At 57.5% G+C, this 24,443-nt stretch overlaps 2 protein-coding genes across 4 annotated transcripts in view; one reads left to right on the forward strand and one right to left on the reverse strand.

Moving 5' to 3' along the window:
- CLUAP1 (clusterin associated protein 1) overlaps window positions 1-7,349 on the forward strand; it is a 60,006-nt gene extending 52,657 nt beyond the window's left edge. For both annotated transcript variants that reach the window (XM_050980270.1, XM_030229935.2), the window contains 2 exons: window positions 4,988-5,043; window positions 7,057-7,349. In XM_050980270.1, the coding sequence (XP_050836227.1) occupies window positions 4,988-5,043; window positions 7,057-7,209 (209 nt within the window). In that variant the 3' untranslated portion in view covers window positions 7,210-7,349. The remainder of the gene's footprint in view (window positions 1-4,987; window positions 5,044-7,056) is intronic.
- A 981-nt stretch (window positions 7,350-8,330) lies between these two features.
- On the reverse strand, window positions 8,331-24,023 carry NLRC3 (NLR family CARD domain containing 3). Of its 2 annotated transcripts, XM_050979909.1 has the most exons (18): window positions 23,893-24,023; window positions 18,884-19,023; window positions 15,949-17,692; window positions 15,227-15,313; window positions 14,476-14,559; window positions 14,145-14,228; window positions 13,634-13,717; window positions 13,443-13,526; window positions 12,950-13,033; window positions 12,119-12,202; window positions 11,624-11,707; window positions 11,437-11,520; window positions 11,111-11,194; window positions 10,664-10,747; window positions 10,473-10,556; window positions 10,217-10,300; window positions 9,962-10,045; window positions 8,331-9,500 (listed from the first exon to the last, which is right to left on the reverse strand). In XM_050979909.1, exons 2-18 carry the CDS (start codon window positions 18,888-18,890, stop codon window positions 9,410-9,412), a joined length of 3,021 nt encoding a protein of 1,006 aa, XP_050835866.1. In that variant the 5' UTR covers window positions 18,891-19,023; window positions 23,893-24,023; the 3' UTR covers window positions 8,331-9,409. The 2 variants fall into 2 exon arrangements, with proteins under 2 accessions (XP_050835866.1, XP_050835867.1); XM_050979910.1 differs by lacking the exon at window positions 10,217-10,300.
- Window positions 24,024-24,443: the final 420 nt, after the last annotated feature.

Raw genomic sequence — 24,443 nt, forward strand, 5'->3', positions numbered from 1 at the left:
TGTGACAAATACAATGGACTTCCCTGAATTTGTGGTGCCACTTGCAGTAAGATTCTTGTTTTGTCAGAGTGCCAAAGGAAAAGAAATACTTACAGCATTGAAAATCTTAATCATTTGCAGTGTAGAGAACCCTCTTGCCTGAACCAGAGTTGTTTGCAGCAGGGTGGCAGTTCATGTGCAGCTGGGCTGGACTCTGGGGTACAGGATGCACAGCCTGGTCTGTCCCAGCCCTGGCTGAAAGAAAATGTCTGGGGAAGCACCTGGGAGCTTCCCTCAGGTTCCCTGGGACTCTCAGGCTGTTCCAGCCCCATCACTTGTGGCTTGCACAGATTTAAGCTGACCCTCAGTACATTTATTTTCTCCTAAGAACCTGTCCAGTCTCTCCTTGAACTAAATAGATTTTTGTCACCCACACCATCAGAAGTGACAGATTTGGAGGTGATGTTATGATTCCATGTGCAGATCCATCTTTCCAAGTCACTTGGAGCAGAGTCCTGAAATGCATTGTGGCATCATGAGGACCTTTCCCCTCCCAGAGGTGGCAGCCTGGGACACACTGTGCTGGTGACAAGGCAGTGCTGCTGAATGAAGCTGAAATGGTCCATCCCTGTGCAGCTGTGCCTGGAAATCACCTTTTATTCCACACTGCCAGGGTGTTTCAGCTATTCCTCCCCGTGCTGTAGCTCATTCCCTTTTATAACATTGGTGTTGAGGGCTGGCTTTGTCCTGCCCAGACCTCAGAGACCATTTCACTATTGAGACAGAAATAACTCCAGCCCCATTTGATCTTTACTGTGAGAAGCCAGCTTTATAAAACCCTGGTTTTTAGCAGACAGTCAGTCCAGAGTCACACAGAGAGCAGCTCTCCTGGAGCCCCTTTCCTGGGCAGAGCTGGCCCAGAGGATCAGGCTGTTAATGATGATGGCAGAGGGCACTTGCTGCTCAGTGCCTGTGGCACCCTGCATGCTGGGGGAAGGCTGCTGAGCCTGGATTATCCCTCATTTTATTCAGTTCTGTAGGCAAAAGGAGAGTTTGGACATGCAAATCTTCTCAGGTGAGCCTCCACAGTCCTGATTCCAATCCTTCCTTACCACAGGCAGGCTGGAAATCAGGAGAGTCCTGTTCTCAGAGGGAATTGTCAGTCTGCTTGTGGAGTTTCTCTCTCCAGCTTATGGCCATGTTCAGATTTCTGCTGTGGAATTTCTAGAACGTTTTCCTTCCCTCTCAACCTCCCCCAGGTGTGCCCCATCCCAATATCAGACCTAGTGAAGAAGGAGGAGAGGGTGGAGGTCTGAAATGTGGGAACAGCTCCCTCACCTCCAGGCAGGTTTCCTTTTCATGGAGGTGTAAGAAATAACCTGAAGTGTGCTCCCCATGCAGGAGCTGTGCTTCATGAGTCCTGGATTTTGGCAATGCCTGGAAAATGCTGCTGGGATCAGGGTCTTGCTCTAAGGGGGGGGGATTGCTCTGCTCTGCTCTGGTGTGGCCTCACCTCAGGTCTGGGGCAGGTGTGGGTGCCACAATATCAGAAGGATCTAAAGCAGTTGCAGTGTCCAGAGGAGGGACCTGGGCATGGGGAGGGGTCTGAGGAGCAGCTGAGACACTTGGATTGTTCAGCTGGAGAAGGAGACTGAGGGCAGAGCTCAGGGGGGGCTGCAGCTCCTCCCGAGGGGCAGCTCTGATCTCTGGGACAGGGACAGGGAATGGCTGGAGCTGGGCAGGGCAGGGTCAGGCTGGATTTTGGGAAAGGTTCTTCCCCCAGAGGGTGCTGGCACTGCCCAGGCTGCCCAGGGAATGGGTGCAGCCCCGAGGCTGCCAGAGCTCCAGGAGTGCTTGGGCAGTGCTCAGGGACAGGGTGGGGCTGTTGGTGGGTCTGGGCAGGGCCAGGGGTGGGACTCCTGTGATGATCCCTGGGGGTGCCTGCCCACTCAGGAAATTCCATCACTCTGGCATTGAGAACACAGTGCCAAAAGGGCCACAGTTCAGAAGGATCAGGCAGAAGGTTCATCCCATTTTTCTGTGTGGAAGGGAATGTGATGCAGAGGGAAGAGAGGTGTCTTCTGCAAGCTTGTGCTGTGAATCCTCATTAAGCACTGGAGACTGACTGCAGATCTCCAGAGTGGGAGCAAAATATGTCCAAATCCACCTGCCCCCCTCCCAGGCTGTCCACACTCTAAGCTTGTGTGTCACTCCTTGCTGTGAGGCACAGGGTTAACCTGTACCCACTGCTGGGTGAGGAGCTGGAAATCATCCCAGCCCTGTGGCTCCATCCTGGGCAGCTGCACAGCTTGGTAAAATGGGGAGCATCACACAGAGGGAAAATGGCAACAGCTCACAGCTCCCAATCAAGGATGCACATTGCCTTCTGCTCTCTGAGGTGCCTACAAACCATGGCCATGCACAGGGAGGGAGAAGATTTGACTCCAAAGGTGCAGTGAATCACAGCCTGTTCATTACCAGCATCTTCCCTAATTACTGCTCTGTGCAGCCTGTCCCAGCTGGAGTCACATTGTCTGGAAGGAGGCACCACAGGCTGAACTGAACCCAGGAAAACAAGTGACAACATCCCAGCTGTCCCTGTGCCATGTAGGGCACTCCTCTGTTTCCTGCCTGTGCCCAGCACACACAGGAACACACCAGGGCCATTCCCACACAGGGAGACGTGGGCTTTATGGGCTGGGGCTGAAAATAATGCTCCATGGAAAATCTGATTTATCTCCTCTGTACAGATTAGTGCTCTGGTGAAGTCCCAGCCCCTCTGCATCCTGGAGAGTCACAGGGTTTGCTGCAGCCCCTCTGCATGCTGGGGTCTCTCCTGGGAGTCTCCCAGGGTTTGCTGCAGGAGCTGACCCTGCTGATCCCACAGTTGCTGGTTCAGAGAGGAGCTCCTGGCTTAGACAGTGCAGGATCCAGGTCCAGAAAGTAGCAGGTGCTGGAGTTGGTCTAGGTGTGAGCAGGTTTGTGTCCATGGGATGTCTGCACTGCTCCCACTGAGGGAGGAGTAGCATCCTGCACACTTCCTGGGAGCATTCTCTGAGCTCTCCTCATGGCATTTTGAACTGTCCTATTCCATCAGCTCTCCCTATCTGATGTCTTGATTCTCTTTTCTATTCAAAATCTCTCTCAGCTTTGTCTTCTTTAAGGAGCTCCCTCAGCTTTCTCCTTTTTGAGCTAGTAATTCCCAATTTAACAATTTATGTTGAACCTTCTACAGAGTAAAATTGCTGCTAAACTCAGGAGTCATTTGTAGGCTGGGCAAAAAAGGGGTTCTGTTGTCATCTAAGGATGTCAGGTGTAATCACCCCCAAATTTATATCATTTAGTGTTGCATAAATGAGAGCAAAAGTCACCAAAACCTAAAGACAGATCTATCCAGATGTCTTTTAAATCCTTCTCAACTTCCTGTGTTATCAGCAACTGCTGTATAGAGGCCACTGCTTTTTATATAAAGACATAAAATCCTTTTAATGATCTGCCTTGATACAACAGGGTTTTTTTGGTGAGCTGTGGATGAGTTAGGCAGCTTTTCCCTACCACTAACTCAGCTCAAACTGCGTGGGACAAAGGGGACCTGTCATCTTTTGTGCTTTGGGAAGTAGAAAAAAAAGAGGTTTGCCAGGGTATATTTTAAAGCTGCCTTGTTTCCATGCTAAAAACAGCACAGATTGGATTGTTCTAGATTGGAACAATCCATATTTGGCATGGAGGAAGCTGGTGATGGCAGGAAATGAACAGTTGGTGAGATGGGATGGACACAGCAGGGCTGGAAATAGGATCCAGTGTTGAGTGGGTTCTGTGGCTGCAGCAGCAGGGCTGAGTCACCCAGGCAGCCCCAGGAGCTTTTCCCTGTTCTCAGCTCTGCTCTCCCCATTCCCAACCCTTCCAGGCTCCCTCCCCAGCAAAGGACACCTGCCAACATCTTCCCATGGCCTGGGGGTAGCCAAAGCCAGGCAAGCAGGGACCCTGTGTGCTCCCCTCAGTGAGCTCCCTGCAGAGCCCCACCTCCCTCTTCAGCCTCACACATCTAACTCCCAGCAGGAAATTCTTGAGGTTTGCCTGGGTTTCCTGTGAGATTCAATTCATCCTGGAATATCAGAAAGGGTCTGAGCTCTCTAAAGGAAAAAGGGTTCATTCACCACATGGGAAAAACAGGTTTTTGTTCTCTGTGTACCAAAGCAGAGGAAGAAATGTGTCAGTTCATGGATTTTTTGGGTTGGAAGGGCCTCTCAAGATGATCTAGAGCAGCCTCTCTGCTCTAACAGGAGTTTTGAGCTGCTTGTCCAGGACCACATCCAGTTTGGGTTTGAGTATCTCCATGGATGGAGACTCCTAAACTTCTCTTAGCAGCCTTGTTCCAGTGTTTGACTGCCCCCACATGATAAAAGCTTTCTTGGTTCAGATAGAATTTCCTGTTTCTTAATGTGACCATTGGCTCTTGCCCTGCCAGAACCATCATGCTGGAATAAGGGAGCTCTGGAAATAGCAGAAATAGACCCTGACTGGAACTAGAATCACAGAATCAGTAATGCTGGATAAAAACTCCAAGATCATTGAGTCCAGTGTTAATTACTGTCAGCCTTACCCCCTCCTACCCTCTCCTGAGCAATGAGGCTTAACAAGAGGGGTGACTGCATGGATTGGGATCTCATCCTCTCACTGAGGGATGCACCCTGAGCTTTACCTTTCCTCCTCCCTCCCTGTGACACCAAACAGGTCTGATGGGGATTCTCTTTGCTCCTGTGACCATGAACCAGGTCTGATGGGGGTTCTCTTTACTCCTCTGAACATGAGCCAGGTCTGATGGGGATTCTCTTTGCTCCTGTGACACCAGCCAGGTCTGATGGGGGTTCTCTTTACTCCTGTGACCATGAGCCAGGTCTGATGGGGGTTCTCTTTGCTCCTGTGACCATGAGCCAGGTTTGATGGGGGTTCTCTTTGCTCCTGTGACACCAGGCAGGTCTGATGGGGGTTCTCTTTGCTCCTGCAGGAAGAGTTGGCACACGGATCGTGGGATCAATGCAAGGTGGAGACACGGAGGAGGATGTGAGTAACCATCTCGTGTGTCTGCAGAGCTTCTCTGACGGCTTTAGATGCCAGCCCTCTCCTCAGCTGGAGACACCTTTTTACCTGCTGAATCCTCACACCCCAGGCCTGCTTTTCCCCTCCTTTCCCATGGCTGACACCTTTCCTTGGCATAGATATGTATTTCCTTATTTTTCCTTTGTTCTTGGAGTCTGTGTGCTCCACGTGCTTTCACCCCATCCTGCAGTGCAGAACTAGTGGCACTCAGGCTGCAGGACTGCTCTTGTGAGCTGGGGGGCAGATTTCTGGGAAAAGGGACCAGTACAGTGCAACTGGAGTTAAATACATGGACCTAAATTGCCTTCACTGCTGTAAAGTCACTCCTTGGAGCCCTGTCCATGGCCTGTGCTGGCAGCATCAGTGCCCTGGAGGATGGGGCAGGGATGAGAGCAGGACTGTGAGCTGTGCCCTTGGGATTCCTGCTGCCCCAGGGCTCCTGGCCTTGCCCTTGGTTGTGGTTTCCATGGGAGTGGGCAGTGGGAAAGGCACACACAGCTTTGCACAGGAGGCACTTGCTCTGTGTCTGAGCCCAACCTTTGGCATCCATGGGCAGCCTTTCTCTGCCTCTGGGCACACCTGAGTGGCCACATCTGCACCAGGAAGCTGAAGCCAGCTGATGTGGTTGGCATTTGCAGTTAGCTCTCCCCACCATCCCAAAAAGCTGCTGCCATGCCAGGAGCAGTGGGGCTGTTCTCTCCAGTGATGCTGGAACACTGTTTTGGAGAGGGCTGGGAACCAGTACAGCAACTAAACAGTGGTGACTGGGTTTGTGTTTGAGCTTGTGCTGCTAATTCCCAGTGTGGGTGGAACCTTTCTGTCTCAATCCAGCAGATACCCCTCAAGGAGGGGAGTTCAGACATTTTTGGGAATCCCAGAATGGTTTGAGGTGGAAGGGACCTTAAAACCCACCTAGTTCCACTCAGAGACACATGCCACTAGACCAGGTTGCTCCAAGCCCCATCCAGCCTGACTTGAAACAATTTCAGGGATGGGGCAGCTACAGCTTTTGGATCTTGGAGAGAACTTGCAGCCCTTGCTCTGCTCTTTGGTCCTGTCAGAATGGGTTGTTGCCTCCTGGACATCCAGACCCATTTCTGGGAAGGGCAGAGTGCTGTGCTGTGGGTGAAGATTTCATTTCAGTCCCAGTGCTGCCTGATTGTCCTTGGCCACATTAGTGACAGATTTGGATGGTCACCCTCTGTGATTTCTGTTCCCTTTAGACTTCCCTGCTGGCAGCCCTCTCCCTGCTGGCACAGCCCCAGCACATCCAGGGATGGAAAGCCGAGGCCTTCAGCCTGTGCCTTCCCTCAGCTGCAGCCACTGCAGTTATCCCATGGCTCTGCCCTCTGCCTGCAGCTCCTCAGAGCTCAGGGATCTTTGCAGTCTTCTGCTGGTGTGTCCCAGCCCAGGGAATGAAGCCAGTGAGGCTGCTTTGAGCCCCTCCAGGAACTCACGGAGTCAGGAAGAGCCAGCGGTGTGTGCCCAGCCTCTGTCACCTGCTGGTGTGGCACAGGACACCTGAGCTGTGCCTGCCTTTGCTGCCCTCTCCCCTGCTCCAGCCTGGGTACTTCCTGTTCTCTTTTATGTTCTTGTACTTTTTTTTCCTGCTCTGCCTCTCGTGTTCCTCCACTCTGGCTCTCCAGGGGACCCCAGCCCCAGCACAGCTAGGCCGGCGCAAGGCTCAGGTGGGTTCCTCTCCTCTCCTGGGCTTCCTCCACTCTCTTCCACTCCCCTCCATTCTGTGGGCTCACAGTAGCTCTCACCTCAATGTCATGACATGCTTTTAATGGCCCAGAGCCAGCAGAAGTCAGGGAATTTGTGTTCCTCAGCCCTGTGGGGGGAGAAGGAGGTTTGCAATCCCTTGGCAGTGCAGGGAAAGCCAGCACTGCCATCCCATCCCTCACCTGGGGCTGGCAGAGAGGCCTAGCCAGGGAGAGCTGAGCTGGTCATGGACTCCTGTTCCCTGTCCTGCAGGACTCAGGGGATAGTGAGATTGACCTGGATGAAGATGAAGATGAGGAGGAGGAGGATGATCTGGAAGATGACAGCATGGAAATCGCCCCAGGCAAATCCAGTCTCCGAGGCAGGAAGCCAGAGCCACTGGAGCAAAGTGATAATGACTTCTGACCCTTCAGGAGCAGGAGGCCTCTGGAAGCACAAACTTTGGAGAGGCCAGGAGCTAATACCCTGCTGTCTGAAAAGTGTGTGTCAGTGTGAACTCAGGAGTTGGTAAATAATGTTCATTAAACCTGAAAATTAAACTTGGATTGCCAGGTTTGTGAATCTCAAAGCATGAGCAGTTTATCCATAATGAGAATCACAGTAATGTGCACTTATTTCCATAATTGCACTAAACTGGCTCTTGTGCACTGCAGTGCCAGAAGCCTCACTCCAGTGAGCATCATGTGCCCTATTTCCCTGCATTTTATTATGTCCAAATAGATTTCTTTGGCTTAATAAAACTGGATGAAAAGCTGCTCTGGGAATGCATCTCAATTGGTTTTAAATCTGGCTTAAATCTATTTACCCTAAACATATCCTTTACTTAATCAAGGGCTTGTCTGCACAAAGAGCAGCACCAGGCAGACTGAAGGAGTGGAGTTAAAACTGGAGAAGTCTCCAAAGAGACCTTCCAGGGCCTAAAGGGGCTCCAGGAAAGCTGCAGAAGGACTGGGGACAAAGGATGCAGGGACAGGACACAGGGAATGGCTCCCACTGCCAGAGGGCAGGGCTGGATGGGATATTGGGAAGGAATTGTTCCCTGTGAGGGTGGGCAGGCCCTGGCACAGGGGGCCCAGAGCAGCTGGGGCTGCCCCTGGATCTCTGGCAATGCCCAAGGCCAGGCTGGGCAGGGTTTGGAGGAATAGTGGAACATGTCACTGGCAGGGGTGGGAATGGATGAGCTTTGAGATTCCTTCCAACCCAAACCAGCCTGTGATGATCTGACCCCCCAGACCAGGGCTGCAGTTTGAGTCACAGTTTTTTATTTCCTGTACTGTAGGCCCAGATGGAAAGTGACTCCACACGTGTTGTGCACAGAGCCAGAGCCTCTCTCTCCAGGCAGCAGTGCCACCTAGCCTCCAGCACAGCCAGCAGGCGTGTGGCAAAGCCACTGCTGGTGTTGCAGCTGCTCATGCCAGGCAGCAGCAGCAGCCCCTGTGCCAGTGAACTGAGCTCTCAGCCAGGGCAGGGGAGTACAGCCCGTCCCAAATGTCCTGCAGTGCAAGAGCAAGGCTTTATGAGGCATCTTCTCATCCAAGAATTTATTCCCAAGCATTTACATCTCCAGAGCTCAGCCCAGTGTCTGTGGATCAGCCCCCAGGTCCCTGCAGCAGCCACTGGCTGCCCTGAGGGTGGCAGCGTGTCCTGGCCGGGCTGGGGACAGGGGACAGTGGCTTCAGGGGGCTCTGAGGGTTCACAGTTTGGCTGCTGGGTCACCTGCAAACCTGGCACCTCTGGGGAGTCACTGGGTCCCTGCCACACACACAGAGGCAGCACCTTTGCTCTCCTAGTCAAAAAGTGACCTGCTAGGGACAGACCCTGCAGCTGGGACATTGGGAAGATGTATCCCAAGGTCACAGAACACCGTGACTGCAGCAGGAGATCCAAGAGCTCCAGCCTGAAGCTGAGAGGCAGAAGTTTGAGCTGAGGCAGATCCTGGTGTAGCACCAAGAGGTACTGGAGACATCTCACCCTCAGGCAGTGCAGTTCCTCTTACATTCCTCTTCTTACTCCTCCATTTTCCTGAGTACTCTTTATTTTCCAAGGTCTTTCTAGATGGTTCCACTCCTCTCTCTTGTCAGGGAACAGCTCTGCCAAACACTCCAGGTGTGTCTGGCCAGCACCAGCCTGTTACTGAGGGCACAGCACCAGCCAGGACCTTCTGGAAGTGCCAGGTCCACAGCATCACTCCCATCTGAGCAAGGCAGCAGCACCTCTCTCGTGTCCAGCTGGGATTTCAGGGCAGCCTGCTGGACTGGGCTGTTTTTAGCCAGGGGTGACAAAGCACAGGAGGAGTTGCTGCCACCAGCAGATAAATGCCCCACAAAAACAAGGTCTGTCTGTGGCATCTGCCCCTCCTCCCTCCTTTCTGCATTTCCCCCATTCCCTGAAGCTCCCCCAGAGCCTGGATGAACACAGACATAGGCACACACATCCTTCAGCTTTCAACGCGAGCCTTGATCCTCCTGCGCTCCTGCTCCAACACCCTCAGTCCTCCCAGGCCATGCCAGGAGTTCGGGAGCTGTCCTTGCTCCAGTTCTCATCCCTGAGATGGGCACCAAGGAGCTCCCTGCTGTCACCCATGCCAGGGGGACCCCAGGTCCCCTCAGACGTCCACGACGCAGTCGGGCGCGTTGGTGCGGATGGCGTCCGCGATCATCCTGGCTCCCGAGTGCCCAATGAGGTTCCCCTGCAGGCTGAGGGGGAGAGAGAGCCCAGGCTGGGGCACGAGGCACAGCAGGATCCTTGGTGGGGATGGCAGATGCTGCCCAGCTTTGCACAGCATCTGGCATCACCTGTGCCTGCCCCACTCCGTGCAGGACCCTGCTCAAGGGCACTCTGGGTTTGAGAGCCCTGGGACAGCCAAGCGAGGAGCTGGAGCCAGCCCTGGACAGCTGGAGGGGCTGAGCCACTTCTCCCCTGGATTTGGAGAGGATTTGTCTTTTGAGGTGGTTTTTGGCCCGGAGCCGTCCCTGGAGGGGAGCTGAGGGGTCTGGAGCTGTGTGGGCGTGGTGGCTGTCACGCTGGGAAGAGCACGGGATGCCCCTGCCCTCTGGGGCAGCCAGGAGTGGGCAGGGCTGGCAGGGAGAAGGTCCCTGGAGGGTTCCCATGGTCTCCCCCATTCCTGCCTTTCCCACCCCCTGCAGCAGCCACTTACTTGACGTAGGTGAGGCCGTGGTTGCCCTGCAGGGCCGTGGCGATGCAGATGGCTCCGTCCATGCCCAGGGAGTTTTCCTGCAGGCTGCGGGAGGCAGGAGGGTCAGACAGTCCCAGCACGTGTGGCCACCAGGAGGAGTGCATGCACTGAGCCACCTGCTCAGGGTTTGCCCTTCTGAGAGCCGCTGGCTCGGCCATCCCCCGCTGCTCCTAAGGGAATGTCTGCCCAGGCTGCCCCTGGGGCTGCCATACTCACTTGAGCCAGCGGAGGCTGCGGTTCACCTTGAGCGCGTTGGCCACAGCCTTGGCCCCCGCCGGGCCCAGGGAGTTTCCCCGCAGGCTGCAAACAAAGGAGCGCTGAGGAAGGACAGACAGCCCGGGGGCACAGACGGGAGGACAGACGGGGAGAAGTGACCGCACCCAGGGACAGCTCTGGGAGATCACAGAGGGCAGGAGCAGTGCTGAGCCAAGGGCTCTCAGATATCCCAGGGCCCCGCAAAGCCACCACTTACTCCAGGATCTGCAGGCTCTTGTTGACCATCAAGGCTTCTGCCAGGGCTTGGGCACCGGCCGTGCCAACTGAAGCCACTTGCAGGCTGCAAGGGAACGGGACCCTTCAGCACTTGTCCTGAGGTGGCCATGGTGTGTTAATTAGGGTAATTGGGCTGTGACACCAGGGCCCTGCTGCAGCCTGGATACTCACTGGAGATCTGCCAGGGTGGTGTTGACCTTCAGTGCAGCGGAGAGCGCGGCCATCCCCTCGTCTCCGATGGCGTTCTCCTGCAGGCTGTGACAGAAGGGCTGTGTGTGCCCCTGGCCTGGGAACCAGGGCAGGGACAGGGACAGGGACAGGGACAGGGACAGGGACAGGGACAGGGACAGGGACAGGGACAGGGACAGGGACAGGGCCAGCACAGGGCCCAGCATCCCCAAATGGCTTGAGAGAGCTCCTGGAGCACAAGGCATTCAGAGCATCCCCAGCCAGGGACACGCCATGGGGACACAGCAGATTTGCAGGGCCTGGCAGTGTCCAAGGCCAGGCTGGGCAGGGCTGGGAGCAGCCTGGGGCAGTGGCAGGTGTCCCTGCCATGGCAGGGGTGGCACTGGATGAGATGATCAGTAGGGCCCAGCCACCCGTGTCCCCACTTACTCGAGGCTGGCCAGGCTGCTGTTGGACTGTAGTGCTTGTGCCAGGGCCATGGCTGTTTTGGCCTGGATGAAGTTCCACTGCAAGCTGCAAACAGGAGAAAATGAGAGGTGAAGCCTTGGGCTGTGAGTGTGCCCTGCCCCAGCCAGGCTCCACACCCATCCACACCCATCCAGGGATGTGCAAGCTCCATCCAGGATGTCACAGCCCACCTCCCTTGGAGGGTGGCCCAGGGGTGCCATGTCCCAGCCCGGAGGGACTGAGGGCCAGGAGCAGTGTCCCTGCCCATGTCCATGCCCTCAAACCCAGGAGGGCCCAGGGACACTCACTGGAGGGAGGTGAGTGCCCGGTTCTCCCTGATGGCCAAGGCGATGGCCTGGCCCCCATCGTCATACAGCAGGTTGGCCGCCAGGCTGCAGGGACAGAGGACTCAGGTCACACAGGAGAAGTGGAGGACAGCTCCAGGGACAGCACAGGGGGGTCTGGGTGCCCTCCTGGGGCCCCCATGGGACTTACTCCAGCTTCCTGAGGGTGCTGTTGCTGCGCAGGGCGCGGGCGATGGCAGGGCCCCCCTCCCTGCTGATGGAGTTCTCCCTGAGGCTGGGGAAAGACACGGGGCTGGGGAGGGGCAGCCAAGGCAGGGCTGGGGCAGCTGCTCCCCCAGAGCCCTTCCCCTCCTGCTCTGGGGCTGGGGCCATCGACTGGGTGGAGCAGTTTGTCTGAGACCAGCCCCATCAGCTCCTGTTCCCTGTGCTCCCTGTGGGCACTGGTGGCACATCAGGGCTTTCTGCCAGCCTCCCATCCCCGCTGCCATCCTGTCATTCCAAGATGTGGCTGAATGAATGTTGTCCCAAAGGGAGAAAGATAAAGAGAGAAGTTCCTCACAGCTGGAGGAGGGACCAAAGCTGCTTTCAGCATCTCAGAGCTGGACACAACCAGGCACAAGCCCAGAGAAGCTCCCAGGTCCCAGCCCAGCCTTTGGCCGGGGTGGCTGCAGGGACTGTCACTCACTTGAGGCTGAGGAGTCCCTGGTTGGAGCAGAGAGCTGCTGTCAGAGCCGTGACCCCTGCACTGCTGATGGAGTTGCTCTGGAGACTGAGACAAACAGGGAAGGTGTGAGGATGGGCCAGCCTTGGCATCACAGCTGGGCTGCAGGGCCATGTCTGGGGTGGGCAGTGCCCATTTCACCGAGAAAAGGGCACCTCCCAGCCACAGGGAACAGAGCAGTCCAGGCAGAAGGACCAGCCCTGGGACATGCAGGATGGGAGCAGCCATTCCTGCTGGCCACAGCACCAGCCCCAGCAAGCAGAGGGGACAGGGCTTGCCAGCATTTTGGGGCAGCCTTGTCCCCACCTGTCACCGTGGCTGCTGGCTCAGCTGGGCACGTGACTGCCATGGGTTTGGGATCCTGGTCACAGGGACAGAACCAGGGCATAGGCACTCATCAGCAGGAGCCACCAGTCCTCCTCTCCAGGGGCTGTTCCCATGGGAGTGGAGGTGACGCCATTCCAGCCTGACTCTGCCAGGCCCCATTCCCTCCCTCCTCTGCCAATTCCCATTACTTTTGAGAGAGAGAACACTCAAAGCTACTGATTTCCTCCAAGCCAGAATAAAAAATCATCACTGGGCTTCAGGACTGATTCTGTGAGTGCCCTTTGGTGCAGGCAGGGCCAGCCTGGCTGCTGCTGGAGCTGCCACATGGTGTTCCAGCCTGCACATCCAGGGAATGTGCAGTGGGACAGACATGGGGAGGGGCTGGGGGCTTGAGGGGTAGCAGATTTTGCTGGAAGGAGGAGGCTGGGCTCTGTTGTCAAGGAGTCCAGGCAGGGAGGAGGAACTTACTCGAGGCTTTGCAGGCTGTGGTTCACCCTCAGAGCTTCAGCCAAGGCAATGGAGCCATTGTCTCCCACAGAGTTGCTTGAGAGCCTGAGACAGAAGAGGAAGTTTGGAGCTGCCAGCAAGGAATTCATCTCCCCCAGGCCCTTCCTGCTGCAGCAACGAGCATGAACTCGCTGCCACCTCATTCCCCACCTACACACACCTCTGTTCTCGGGGCTGGTTTGAGCTGGAATAGCTCTTAATGTTTCCTCAGGGCCTGGAGCCCTGCTGCTTCCCTCTGCCAGAGGGGAGAGAGCTTCTCCTTTCTTCATGTGGCTCCTGCATGCCTGGAGGTGCAGAGAGCATCCCCACAGGGCTGCTCCAAAGGCTCTGCTCTCTCTATCCCCACCAGCCCCTCTGGGCAGAGCCAGCAGTGTCACACCTGCCCCTTTCCTGCCCACAGCTCCCAGAGGATGTGGCCCTGGCAGTGCCATCCCTCCCCTTGTGCCCTGCTCACATCAGCTCCCTCAGGCTGTGGTTCTGCTTCAGCGCCTCCGCGATTTTCCGGGCGCCCTGGGCTCCCACGGCGTTCTTCTGCAGGCTGCAAAGGCAGGGAGGCTCCTGTGAATGGCAGGAGCCACGTCCCCACTGGTGGCACCCACTCTGCTGGGTGGCTGCAGGGGGGGACACCATGTCTGGGTCACTCACTGCAGGGTCAGCAGCCCGTGGTTGCTCAGCAGGGCCTCGGCCAGGAAGGCGGCCCCGTCCTCCTTGATGGAGTTGTGCTGGAGGCTGTGGGACACGGGAATGAAGCCATGGATGCTCCCACAGCAGGGCCAGGAGCTGTGGCCACCTGCCCTGGGGTTTACTTGCCCTTGAGAAAGGGGTCTGGCCCCCAGGCATCCCTGACGAGGAGTCTCCTTCCCTCCTCTCCCATGGGATATTCCACCAAACAGCACCCATGCACAGAAAGGACCTGGACCTGGACTGCAGCCCCAGCCCCTCCCTTCGCTGCCCCAAGAGGCAGGAGAATCCCAAATTTCTGGCCCAGGGCTGCCCCAGGCCCTGGGTCTGTGCCAGCTGCACTCGTGTATGCCCAGGCTGTGCCCATGTGCTGCCCCTTGGAGCTTGGGAAAACCCCAGGGGGACAGGAGAGGGCTGGAAGGGGGGGCCTGCCCTGGGGATCTGCTCAGGAGATGCTCCAGAGGCTGAGACTTACTTCAGGGAGAGCAGGATTTGGTTTTTTTTCAGGGCATCAGCCAAGGCTTTGGCTCCGCTGGGGCCGATGGAGTTGCTCCGCAGGCTGGGGCAGGACAGCAGAAAAGCCAAGCTTAGCAAAGCCAGACTGGCACAGGCCCAGTTTAAGCCAGATGCCTCCACATGGCACTGCTGAGGTGGGACATCAGGCCAGCAGCTTGTGGTGGTGGCTTTAGGGGCTGCAGACCCTCCCCAGCTCGGTGAGGCTGGGGAAGATCCAGCCCCTCTTTGGGCAGGGAATGGTTCCCAGAGGGAATGGGGGCACCACGGGGGCTGGGCAGGGGGACACTTACTCCAGCACCATCAGGCTCCTGTTCACCAGCAGCGACCTGGCCAGAGCTTTGGCTCCCTTATTGCTGATCTGATTTTCTGCCAAGCTGCCCAGAAAAAGGAAAATTGGGTGTTTTTCCAGAGGAGGAGACTGGCACAGGCCCTGGCATGTCCCAGGACACAGCTGGGATGGGTGAGCAGGGAAGAGCCATGGGGAGCATTTGGTCCATGGTACAAGCAAAGTGATGGATGTTCTCCTGGGGTGGACACCAGGCAGAGACTGCAAGAACACCATTTCTGGACATCAAATTCATTTGTGTCCCATAAAGGAGCTCAGATGGCAGCATGGGGAACTCTGTGCAGCCTTGGGGAAGAGCAGGAGGGGGGGAAAGTGGGAGCCCATCTGTCTGGCATGAGGCACCTCCCTGCACAGGGGTCAGGAGCCTGTCCCCTCCCTGCAGCAGGTGCTCCATGCAGAGCTTCGAGTGCCCAGGGATCTGCTGTGACCTTGGGAAGTGGTTTGTCAGGATAACCCATGGATTTATGGACATTTTTTAGCAACAGTGAGGAGGCAACAGCTCCAGGAAGACTGGTCAAGACAGCCTTGGGGTAAGGTCACTGTGCCTGGGTGCAGGGCATCGTGTGGGGCTGTCCTTGTCCTTAGGCACCCTGGGGAGCCAGTGGGAGACACATTCCTGGGGGACCCTCACCCTGGGTTTGCGGTGCCCCCAGCTCCACATTGCATCCCCAGGACATCCCCTGGGCCAGTCCTACCTGAGCCTCTGGATCTGGCAGTCCTTCCCACTCAGCACACTGCCCAGCAGCTCCATCACATCGTCCTTAAACTGGTTATTGTCCAGCCTGCAGGAAACACAAGGGAAGAGCAAGAGCAAGGGTTTGGAGAACCAAGTGGAGAAAGGATCATGTCCTCCCATGACACCTGCCTGTCCCAGGTGGAGAAGCTCAAGGACAGAAGTGGAGCTGACCCAGTGCCACCCCTTCTGCAGGTGGGCAACATTTGGTGGACCAAAGTCTCCAGTGACACCTGGGGTTGTGAGCCACAGGGGAGAGAGAACTCATTGCAGCCTCCTATACTTAGAGGGGACTTACAACAGGGAACAAGTTTAAACTAAAAGAGGAGAGATTTAGATTAGAATTTAGGATTAAATTTTTCACTGTGAGGGCGGGGAGGCCCTGGCACAGAGCAGCTGTGGCTGCCCCTGGATCCCTGGCAGTGCCCAAGGCCAGGCTGGACAGGGCTTGGAGCAGCCTGGGACAGTGGGAGGTGTCCCTGCCCATGACAGGGGTGGGACTGATGGGTTGTAAATTCCCTTCCAACCCAAGCCGATCTGTGATTCCACAGTCACAGCGTGGCTCTCACTGGAGACAGGTCCACCAGCTGTTGTCCACCTGCAGAAGGGATGGCACTGGGTCAGCTCCATTTCTGTCCTTGAGCTTCTCCTCGCTCCTCCCGGTGCAATCCCAGCAGGACTCACCTGAGGCTGTGGCAGAAGAGGAGCTGGGAGAGCAGGCTCTTACACACGTTGTAGGTGAGGCAGTTGGAGAGGTTCGTCTCCTCCAGGCACACGTCAGACACCTGCAGGAGATAAGCCAGGGCCGAGCAGTTCACGGGGGTGAGCATCCCGGCCAGGCTGCCGCTCCTCATGGCCTCCTCCACGGCCTGGGCGGTGTCGGCGTGCTGCAGCTCCTGCAGGCAGCGCATGGCGTTGACGGCGCGCCAGGACACGGCGGGCTCGGCGCCCAGGCAGCCCCGCAGGGTGCCCACGGCCTGCTCCCGGAAGGCGCCGTGCTCGCCCTTGAGCAGCAGCCAGCCCGAGAGCAGGCGGTTCACGCGCGGGGACAGCAGCCCCGAGAGGAAGCGGATGAAGATGTCCAGCTGGCCGTGCTCGGCCTGCAGCGCCCTGTGCACGGCACTCCGGAAGTGGCTGAGGAAGCCCAGCTTGGGCCAGGACACGCCGCTCTCCGTGAAGAGGTCGAAGATGGCCCGCTTGGCCGCCGTGTAGTAATAGAGAGCTGCCAGGAACTCCTGGGTGGTTAGGTGGGGGAAGTAGTAGGCTGTGGAGGCCGGCATGTCCTCCTTGAGCAGGAGGCGGGTGGAGAGGCAGCTGTGCAGCAGGGACAGGTCGATGCCGTGGGCCTTCATGTCCTGCTCGTAGAACACGTGCTTCCTGCGCAGCAGCCCGTAGAAGGCCAGCCTGCCCAGGCTGCCCACCAGCTTCTTGCTGGTGTTCACAGCCTGCTCGATCCTGAGGGCTTCTCTCGGCTTTTCCAGCCAGTCACCGCTCAAAGCCATTTTAAAATAATAGGAGTAGATTTCTGACAGGGTCCTGGGGACCACGGTCGCTTCTCGGTATCGATCGCCGCCATGTTTCAGGAAATAAGCGATCGAGGAGCCAGAAATCCTGCAAAACCCAGGAATGGTGCACAGGACGTGGAGCGACCTGTTAGCCCTGATGTGCTGCAGGACTTGGCCGGACAGATCTCCGTTGCCCGGGAACATCTGGTCCAAGAAGTCCTTCATCTCTGCAGCCCCAAGCCCTTGGATTTCCGTCATGCGGTCTACCAGCCCGCCGGGGATCTGCCCAGCCGCTGCCGGCCGCGACGTGACCCACACGGAGGCCTCCTGCAGCAGGTTCCCCCTGATGATGTTGGTGATCAGGTTGTCCACTTGAATCTCCTTCTTGGGATCGGTGCAAACCGCTGCATTGGAGAAATCCAAGGGGGTCTTGAACTCATCCAGGCCGTCGAGGATGAGCAGGGTGCGGGCGGCCCCGGCGGAGAGGGAGCCGGGCTCGGCGGTGTGGGGGCAGGCGGAGCACAGGAGGCGCTCAGCAGAGAGCTTCTCGTGGGTGTTGAGCTCCCGGAAGGTGAGGGGCAGCACAGACAGGATGTCCCTGCTGATCTCCCCCTTTGCCCAGCTGCACACAAACAGCTTCACCAGAGTGCTCTTGCCGATGCCGGCCACGCCGACTGTGACAGAGATCCGAGGGGGGATGCTGACTTTGGAGAGAGGCAGGAACAGCTTCTCCAGGGGGATGCTCTTGGATGCTCTTGGCAGGCCTTTGGTGGTCTCCACCTGCAGGATGTCGTGCTCCTTCTGCTGGATGTCACTCAGGCCTTCCACCAGCAGCAGGTTGGTGAGGCGCTGCAGGGCTCCTGTCTCCAGGCCATTCCCACACGAGCTCTGGAGGCTCTCCAGGTGCTTCTGCACCAGGGGCTCTGCACAGAGGAATGAAACAGGTGAGGAGGAAGAGGAGGAACCACAAAGGCAAATGACAGAAGCAGCTTCATTTTCTGCCATGCCCATGCAGAGGGAGACCTCATGGAGCCCTTACATGCTGGTGGGAAGGATGGCAGGGCTCAGACGGCACCAATAGCCCTGATCAGCCTCACAGTCAATCCAGGAGCCCATTTAAGCTCAGCCCTGGGCCTTCAGCCTCAGCTAAAGCTATGTTGTAGGAGTTAGATCTTGGTCTTGGACCTCATTGCTCTGCCCTTGCCTGGGGGCCACTGGGTTGTGTCTGAATCTGGTTGCCCTTGCTGGGCCTGATCCTGACCTCTTGACTGACTTCCCGCCTTGGCTTCATCCCTGCCTCATTGCCATGGACTCTCTGCTGAACTGGACTCTTGGCTGAACCTGGTGGCCACCTCTGGCCCTGTCCTGCTCACCTGGCTCAGGTATCACAGTGAAATCGACCCCCCCAGTAAAGGCTGGACAAGCAGGGGATGATGGTGTGAGAGATTCAGAGCAGACACCAGCTGAGGTTGGAGCCTTCCAGGCAGGAGGGAAACCAGGGAAAGCTCTCCTGACAAGGGCTGCAGAGAGAGCCCGAAGCTGGGGCAGCCACCAGCGCATGGGGTCAGGGGCAGCCATCCTTTTCCTGTTCCCAGCCTGGGGCTGGCACTGGCTGGTGGCATCTGGACATTGAGGACATTGATTGATGCACCTTGCCAGCTGCCTGTGGTACCGCTTGATCCAGGCCCCTGGGACAGGACAGAGGGACAGGTGGGACCTGGGCCAGCCCTGGGAATGTGGGTGACAGGAAAATGCAGTGGTGCAGAATTGCCTCTGACTCTGAAGGGAGCAGGGCTGAGCTGGAGCCCTCCGGAGTGCCCTGCCCAAGCCCTCCTTGCAATGATGCCATTCCAAAGCCCTAGGAGCTCCTAGGTGAGGGCAGCAGCTACTGAAACTGGAGCCAAACAGACTGAAGAGCACAATCATGAAATGGTGTTTTCTCCTGGGATCCAAACCCATGCAGGGAAAAAAGCCTGAGCAGGATCGTTTCTCTCCAGAGGCTCCCGGTGCCACTGCAGCGCTGCCCTGGATCTGCTCACTCCTTGGTGCCCCCCTCACCCCACTGCTGTCCCCAGCACTCCCCATGGTGACAGACCTGCCCAAGCACCACTCACCTTCCATCAGAGGCCTCCTGTGACATGGGTGGTCCCTGGGCCAGGAGCGCTGTGGTGGCAGCAGTGTCCCATGGGCCACCCCGTGTCCCCCTGGCCAGCTCACAGCCCCACCTGGGGCTCCTCAGCCCCTGTCCATGGCCCTGGGGGAGGAAGAGGAGAAGCATCAGGAGCAGTGTGGGAGGGAGCCTGCTCTGAGCTGGCTGTGGATGAGCCAGGGGTTCACTCATTGGCTTTTGGCCGGCACAGAGTCCCTTCCAGTGGCAGGGGCACAGCGGAGCCCTCCCAGACCTCCAGTGCCACACACGTGGTGCCTTCACCAGCAGCACTTACAGCAGGACCTTCCTCGAGCACAGAGGTGCTCGAATTGCCCTGGCAGTGCCCCGTGCCCTCTGAGGGTCACCCGAGTGTCACCACTGCCACTGGGGCTGGGAGCTGCTTGCACACTCTCCTCTGCCTCGTGAAGGAAGCTGTGGGGCAGCAGGCAGAGTGGTGTGAAGGGCCTGCTTTGGTTTCAAACCCACCTTGGCCCCATCCAGAGCCTCTGTCAGGGCTTGCTGAGCGGAGCCAGCACCACATCCTGTTCAGAGCTCGGAGGATGCTCTGAATCATCCCCAGAGAAGGAGCTGCTCCCTCCCCCTCAGCTGCTGCCAAACCACACTCGGGGGTTGGTGGTTATTTTTAAGAATTGTGTCTGAGTGCTCAGAGTCCTGTTGCTCTTCAAGCAGAGGCAGAGAGGGGAAATCTCCGTGCCTGAGAGTGCTCCCAGCTCCAGCTGTGCTGGGGGCACTGTGCTGTGGCCTCTCCACCAGCCCCAGAGTCATCTCCAGGCACTGGCCACATCTAGGTGGGAACTCCTGAGCCCCAGGGGATGTCTGATCACAGGAGCAATGCACACACAGGGTCTCAAGGCCTGTGTCTGGCATCTTTCCTCCCCTCCACCTGGTACAGGGTGTTCTGGATCCATGTGAGCATGGATCCCTGCTGGTCAGAGGATCTGCAATGGGTCCCTGCCCACAGACAGCCTTGCCTTTGTCAAGCCCACCCCTGGGGGGACATGGGCACCGTGGGGGCTCTGATGCAGCCACACCAACAGGTAACACTCCTTTCCTTGGTCACACCTCTCCTAGGGACAGAGCACAGATGCAGCTGCACCAGCCAAACCTGGCAGAGTTTCTGGTCCATGATGCAAGGCCAAGGTGCTTGGAACTTCTTCTGTTCCTCCTCCCTCCCAGGGGTCCATGCTGGGGTTTGTTTCTCTCACCAGAAGCACAAGACTGCAGGAGGGAGCTGGCAGTGTCCCCAGGGCTAGGTCCCTCACACACCTGGATCTCTCCCAGACAAGTGGCATGTCCCACAGAGTGGGGGAAGTGGCAGAAAGTGACAAAGCACCAGCCCAGCCCCACCTGCCCAGGTGGCTCCTGAGAAGCCCTTGCAGGGATTGGAGCAGGGTCTGAGCCCACTGCCCTTCCTTCAGGATGGAAGCCTGGCTGAGCCCCTGGTGCCAGTGGTGCCAGAGTTCCTGGAGCCCCGGGCAGTGGTGGTGATCCCACAGATCCCAAAGCCCTTTCCTCCACCCTGGGAGCAGCAGCAGCTCTTACTCATCACCCCCCAGGCAGTGGCCTGGTCAATGAAGACACCATCAATTAAAGGAGTTCAGTGAGCAATTCACAGCTAAACGTTCACCCTCTGATGTGCTCTCCTCTCCCACTGGCCTGGAAGGGTCCATTAACCCTTTGCAGTCCCCGGGTCTGCCTCTGATCCTTGCTGCACAGCCAGGATGAAAGGGGCTTTTGCTGCAGGTATTCCTGCAGGGATGAAAGGAGCTTTTGCTGCAGGTGTTCCTGCAGGGATGAAAGGGGATTTTGCTGCAGGTGTTCCTGAAGCCCTGCCTCTGAAACGGGGCCCTTTAATGGGGGAAACCTGCTCCAACACCAGAGAGGGTTTGATGCTGTCCTCTGCTGCTCCTTCACAAAGCAGCAGCTCTGCAGAGGCATCTCACCAGGACAATAAAGCAGCAGAAGGGATAATGCAGGGGGGGCTGAGAGATTTTCTGGTTCCAGTAGCTTCAGGTGCAGCTCTGGGAGCACAGAGGCTGCTGGAGTCTGTGTCCTGGGGCTGGAGGAGTCCCCAGCTCTCACAAGAGCTGTCTGAAGGGTAAGGGCTGGCCAAAGCCAAGCTCCACAGCCCCCACAGACACCCAGGTGTCCAGGATGGGAGCCAGCTCATTCCAGGGCTGCTGGCCACGAGCCCTGCCCGAGGTGTCCATCCTGCACATCCCGGGTGTGCAGCTTTGCCTGGCCAGGATCCAGCAGGGACAATGTCCCACTGGCAGCCAGAGGAGCAGGGATGCAGCTTTGTGTCTGCCCTGCTTTGCCAGGGTCCCCAGGGAAATGGGAATAAGGGGCTGCCCAGCCAAACTGTGAATGGCACCTGCAAGCCCCAGGGAGGGAGACGGGGATTGTCTTGGCAATAATTTGGCATTAACACTTTGGTTAATGTCAAAGGTCCGGCCCAGGAGAAAATCCTTTCCTCTAAGGATGTTTAGACAACACTGATGTGTTCTTCCAGCAGCTCCAATCCCACTATTCCCATGAACCACTATCCCCACATCCCTCCTGAGTGTCCCTGCCCAAAGCCCAGCAGTGCTGGGAGCCACGGGGGATGTGCAGGTCCCCCCCACGGTCACAGCCAGTCCTGTCCCACACAGCTGCTCTGTCTGCCCCAGGATTCCTGACACCCAGCCCAGAAAACACAGGCCTGGATGTAGCTCCTGCTCATCTCTGCCTCTAATTATGCACAGCCTCTAATTAGGTGCAGTGTCACCCCTGGCAGAGCAGCGTCCAGGGGGTCTGGGATGGAGGGACACTCCTGAGGTGGCCACAGCAGGAAGCTGTCTGGTGTGGGAGGCATTTACTGCCTCCCACACCTTCCTGCTGCCCCAGACAGACCCACCACGCTGGGCTCAGGAGCTGTCCCAGCAGCACCAGGACTGAGCAGGGGACACCCAGCAGTTGGAATCTCTGCAGGGGCTCGTGGGCAGCAGCGTGGAGGGAGTGATTGGCACCTCGAGTGGGATTTCCCAGCTCCCAGCAGAGCCCTGGGGACCCGACCTGCTGCCAGGGCTGGGCTGAGGGTGCTGAGGTTACACAGGCACCAAAGGTCTGGGCAAGAGCTCCTGCATGGCTGCAGCACCCACAGGTGGAAAGCATGGCACATGGACTGATCTACAGCATGTAGATAAGGTTAACAGCTTTTTACTGAGCTAAAAGTTGTGTGGTCCCACAGCACCTGCAAGAAGTGGGAAGTGCCCACTCCAGCTCCCTCCGTGCCCCAAACACACCAAATCCTCAGCCTGGCCATCTCCTTGTCCATGTGCCACCATGGAAATGCAAACATTTCCCAGGCCAGCAGCTCCAGCTGTTCCCGGAGCTGAACAAATCCCGAAGCCAGGATGCAGGCTGCCACCTTTTGGTGGAATGGAAGAGACTTCACCTCGTTAATTTCTGCTAATTAAACGAGGCAATAAAATACCTTCTGCATTATTACTCAATTAGGAGGCTTGCAGGCTGGCAAGTAACTCAGTTATCTAAGTTTACATGTGGCTTAAATTTTTTGGTCTGGGTTAAAGGCCAGCAAAATTGATTGCCAAATTAAATGTATTTTATATCAAATTTATTCTCTTCCAGGTTTGAGTTTTGGCTTTTTGTTTCCTTGAGCCCCAACCCCTATAACAGGGCCCAGACACAGAAAGGGTTAAATACGAGGTGAGGGAACATGAAGGGCCCCTGGGCCGGATGCCAGCAGTGCCAATCCCAAATCTCACCAGGAAAAAAGGAAAAATCGATCTAGGGGTGATTCCAAACAGCTAAAAAAGGAGCTAATTTTGGAGAGGAGGTCCCTTGCAGGGCACTGCTGCACCTCACAGGCTGCAGAGTGAAGGCTGATGCATTTCCTCTGCTGGCCATGCCCTGAGGATGCTTTAGCAGAGCTGTGCAAACAGCTGATTGAACAGCAGATCCTCCCAGCAAACACCTCCTGCCCTTCCCACCCACGGGATCTGAGGGTATCAGCAGCAAAACTGGGCAGGAGCTGCTGCCAGCCCGTCCCTGTGGCACCCACAGCCCCAGCTGCAGGGATGCTGACAGATGTGGTACCACCCAGCCTTTCTGGGCTTGCAGAGCACCCCAAAGAGCAGCTGCAAGCTCTGCAGGAAGAATTTTTGTGCAACATGAACATTCTGGGTGGGAGGGGTCCCCTGGCTCCCAGTGGTGCCTGTCTGGCTTTGGACAACTCTTCCATGTGGTGGCCAAGCCCTGAGTGAGGGTGACACCCCAGAGGTGACAGCAGCCAGCCTGTCCCCAGCTCTCCCTCCTTTATGGGTAGACAGTGCCCAGAAGTGCCTAAGTAGCAGCAGGATCGAGTCTGATGCCCTGAGGCAGCCCAGGGTGCCCGGGCTCTGTTCCCACCTGGGTGCAGGGCTGAGCTCCAGCCCCCCAGACCTGCTCCTGGGACACCCCAGGGCCCTGCCCCACTCTTTGGTGCAGTTTTGCACCGTGTCACAGGAGAGTGTGACACTGATCTCTTCCTTTTCTATGGGTGATATTCTATTGGTGGTATTTCAGTTTTGGATGGTTTGGAAGTTCATTAGTCCAGCAGATGACATTAGGGGGAGAAAGCTGCTGCACAAGGCTCTGGGCAGGCAGGACAGCCTGGCTGAGGCTGCCTTCGTGCCCTGGCAGGCAGAGCAGGCAGGGGGACAGGATTTGTGACATGTGCCAGCTTCCCTGGGGGGTGCCACGCTCGTCTCCATCACTCTGGGCTCCACCCCCTCCTGCCAGCCTGATGCCGTGCCGTGCCGTGCCGTGCCAGGGACCTCTGCCCATCTCTTGTCTTGGCCCAGCCACTCCATTTCACGTGGCCATCACAGCACGAGCTCTGCAGCAGCTTGTCCCCGCTCGGGAGAGCCAGGTGACAATTCCCCCTCTCCCCACACCCCTCCAAGCCCTTACCTCGGCCTCGGGCCCCTTCCCCAGGTCGCTGTGTCAGCAGGGCGGTGGCGAGGGCATCCTCGTGGCCCGGGAGGATGCCCTCGCAGCCCTACCGTGTCCCGCTCAGCTCCTTATCCCCAGGGCTTTCTCCTCCTGGGCGATGCTCCAGTTGAAGGCAGCAGCCACCCTCCCCCCTGGTGTCCCCTGATGGCACCTGGGCCGGGGCGATGCTCGGGTGGGTCCGGCTTCCCCCGCTGGCTTCTGTCTCTTTCCGTTCTCTCCGCGCCCCTTCCTGCCCTGGGTCTCGCAGATCTTCCTTCCTGTCACCGTGGGGCTGGTGGCTATGCAAATCGGGCTGAGCGATCCGCCAAAACCCGTCCGAGCTTCGCAGCCACAGCCGGGGCTGCCCCGCGGGGATGCTCCGTGCGCGGACACTTCCCCCGCCGCTGACTCCTTCTCCCAAAAGCCACAAACCCGCCCCAGCAACACCCAGACCGCTGCGAATTCACCTGGAGCAAAACCGTGAGCTCAGGCCGGCCTGGGAGAGCCGAGGGGTTCCGCTGCACACCCCC

This window comes from Serinus canaria, chromosome 14, assembly GCF_022539315.1.
Source record: "Serinus canaria isolate serCan28SL12 chromosome 14, serCan2020, whole genome shotgun sequence".
Taxonomy (NCBI): domain Eukaryota; kingdom Metazoa; phylum Chordata; class Aves; order Passeriformes; family Fringillidae; genus Serinus; species Serinus canaria.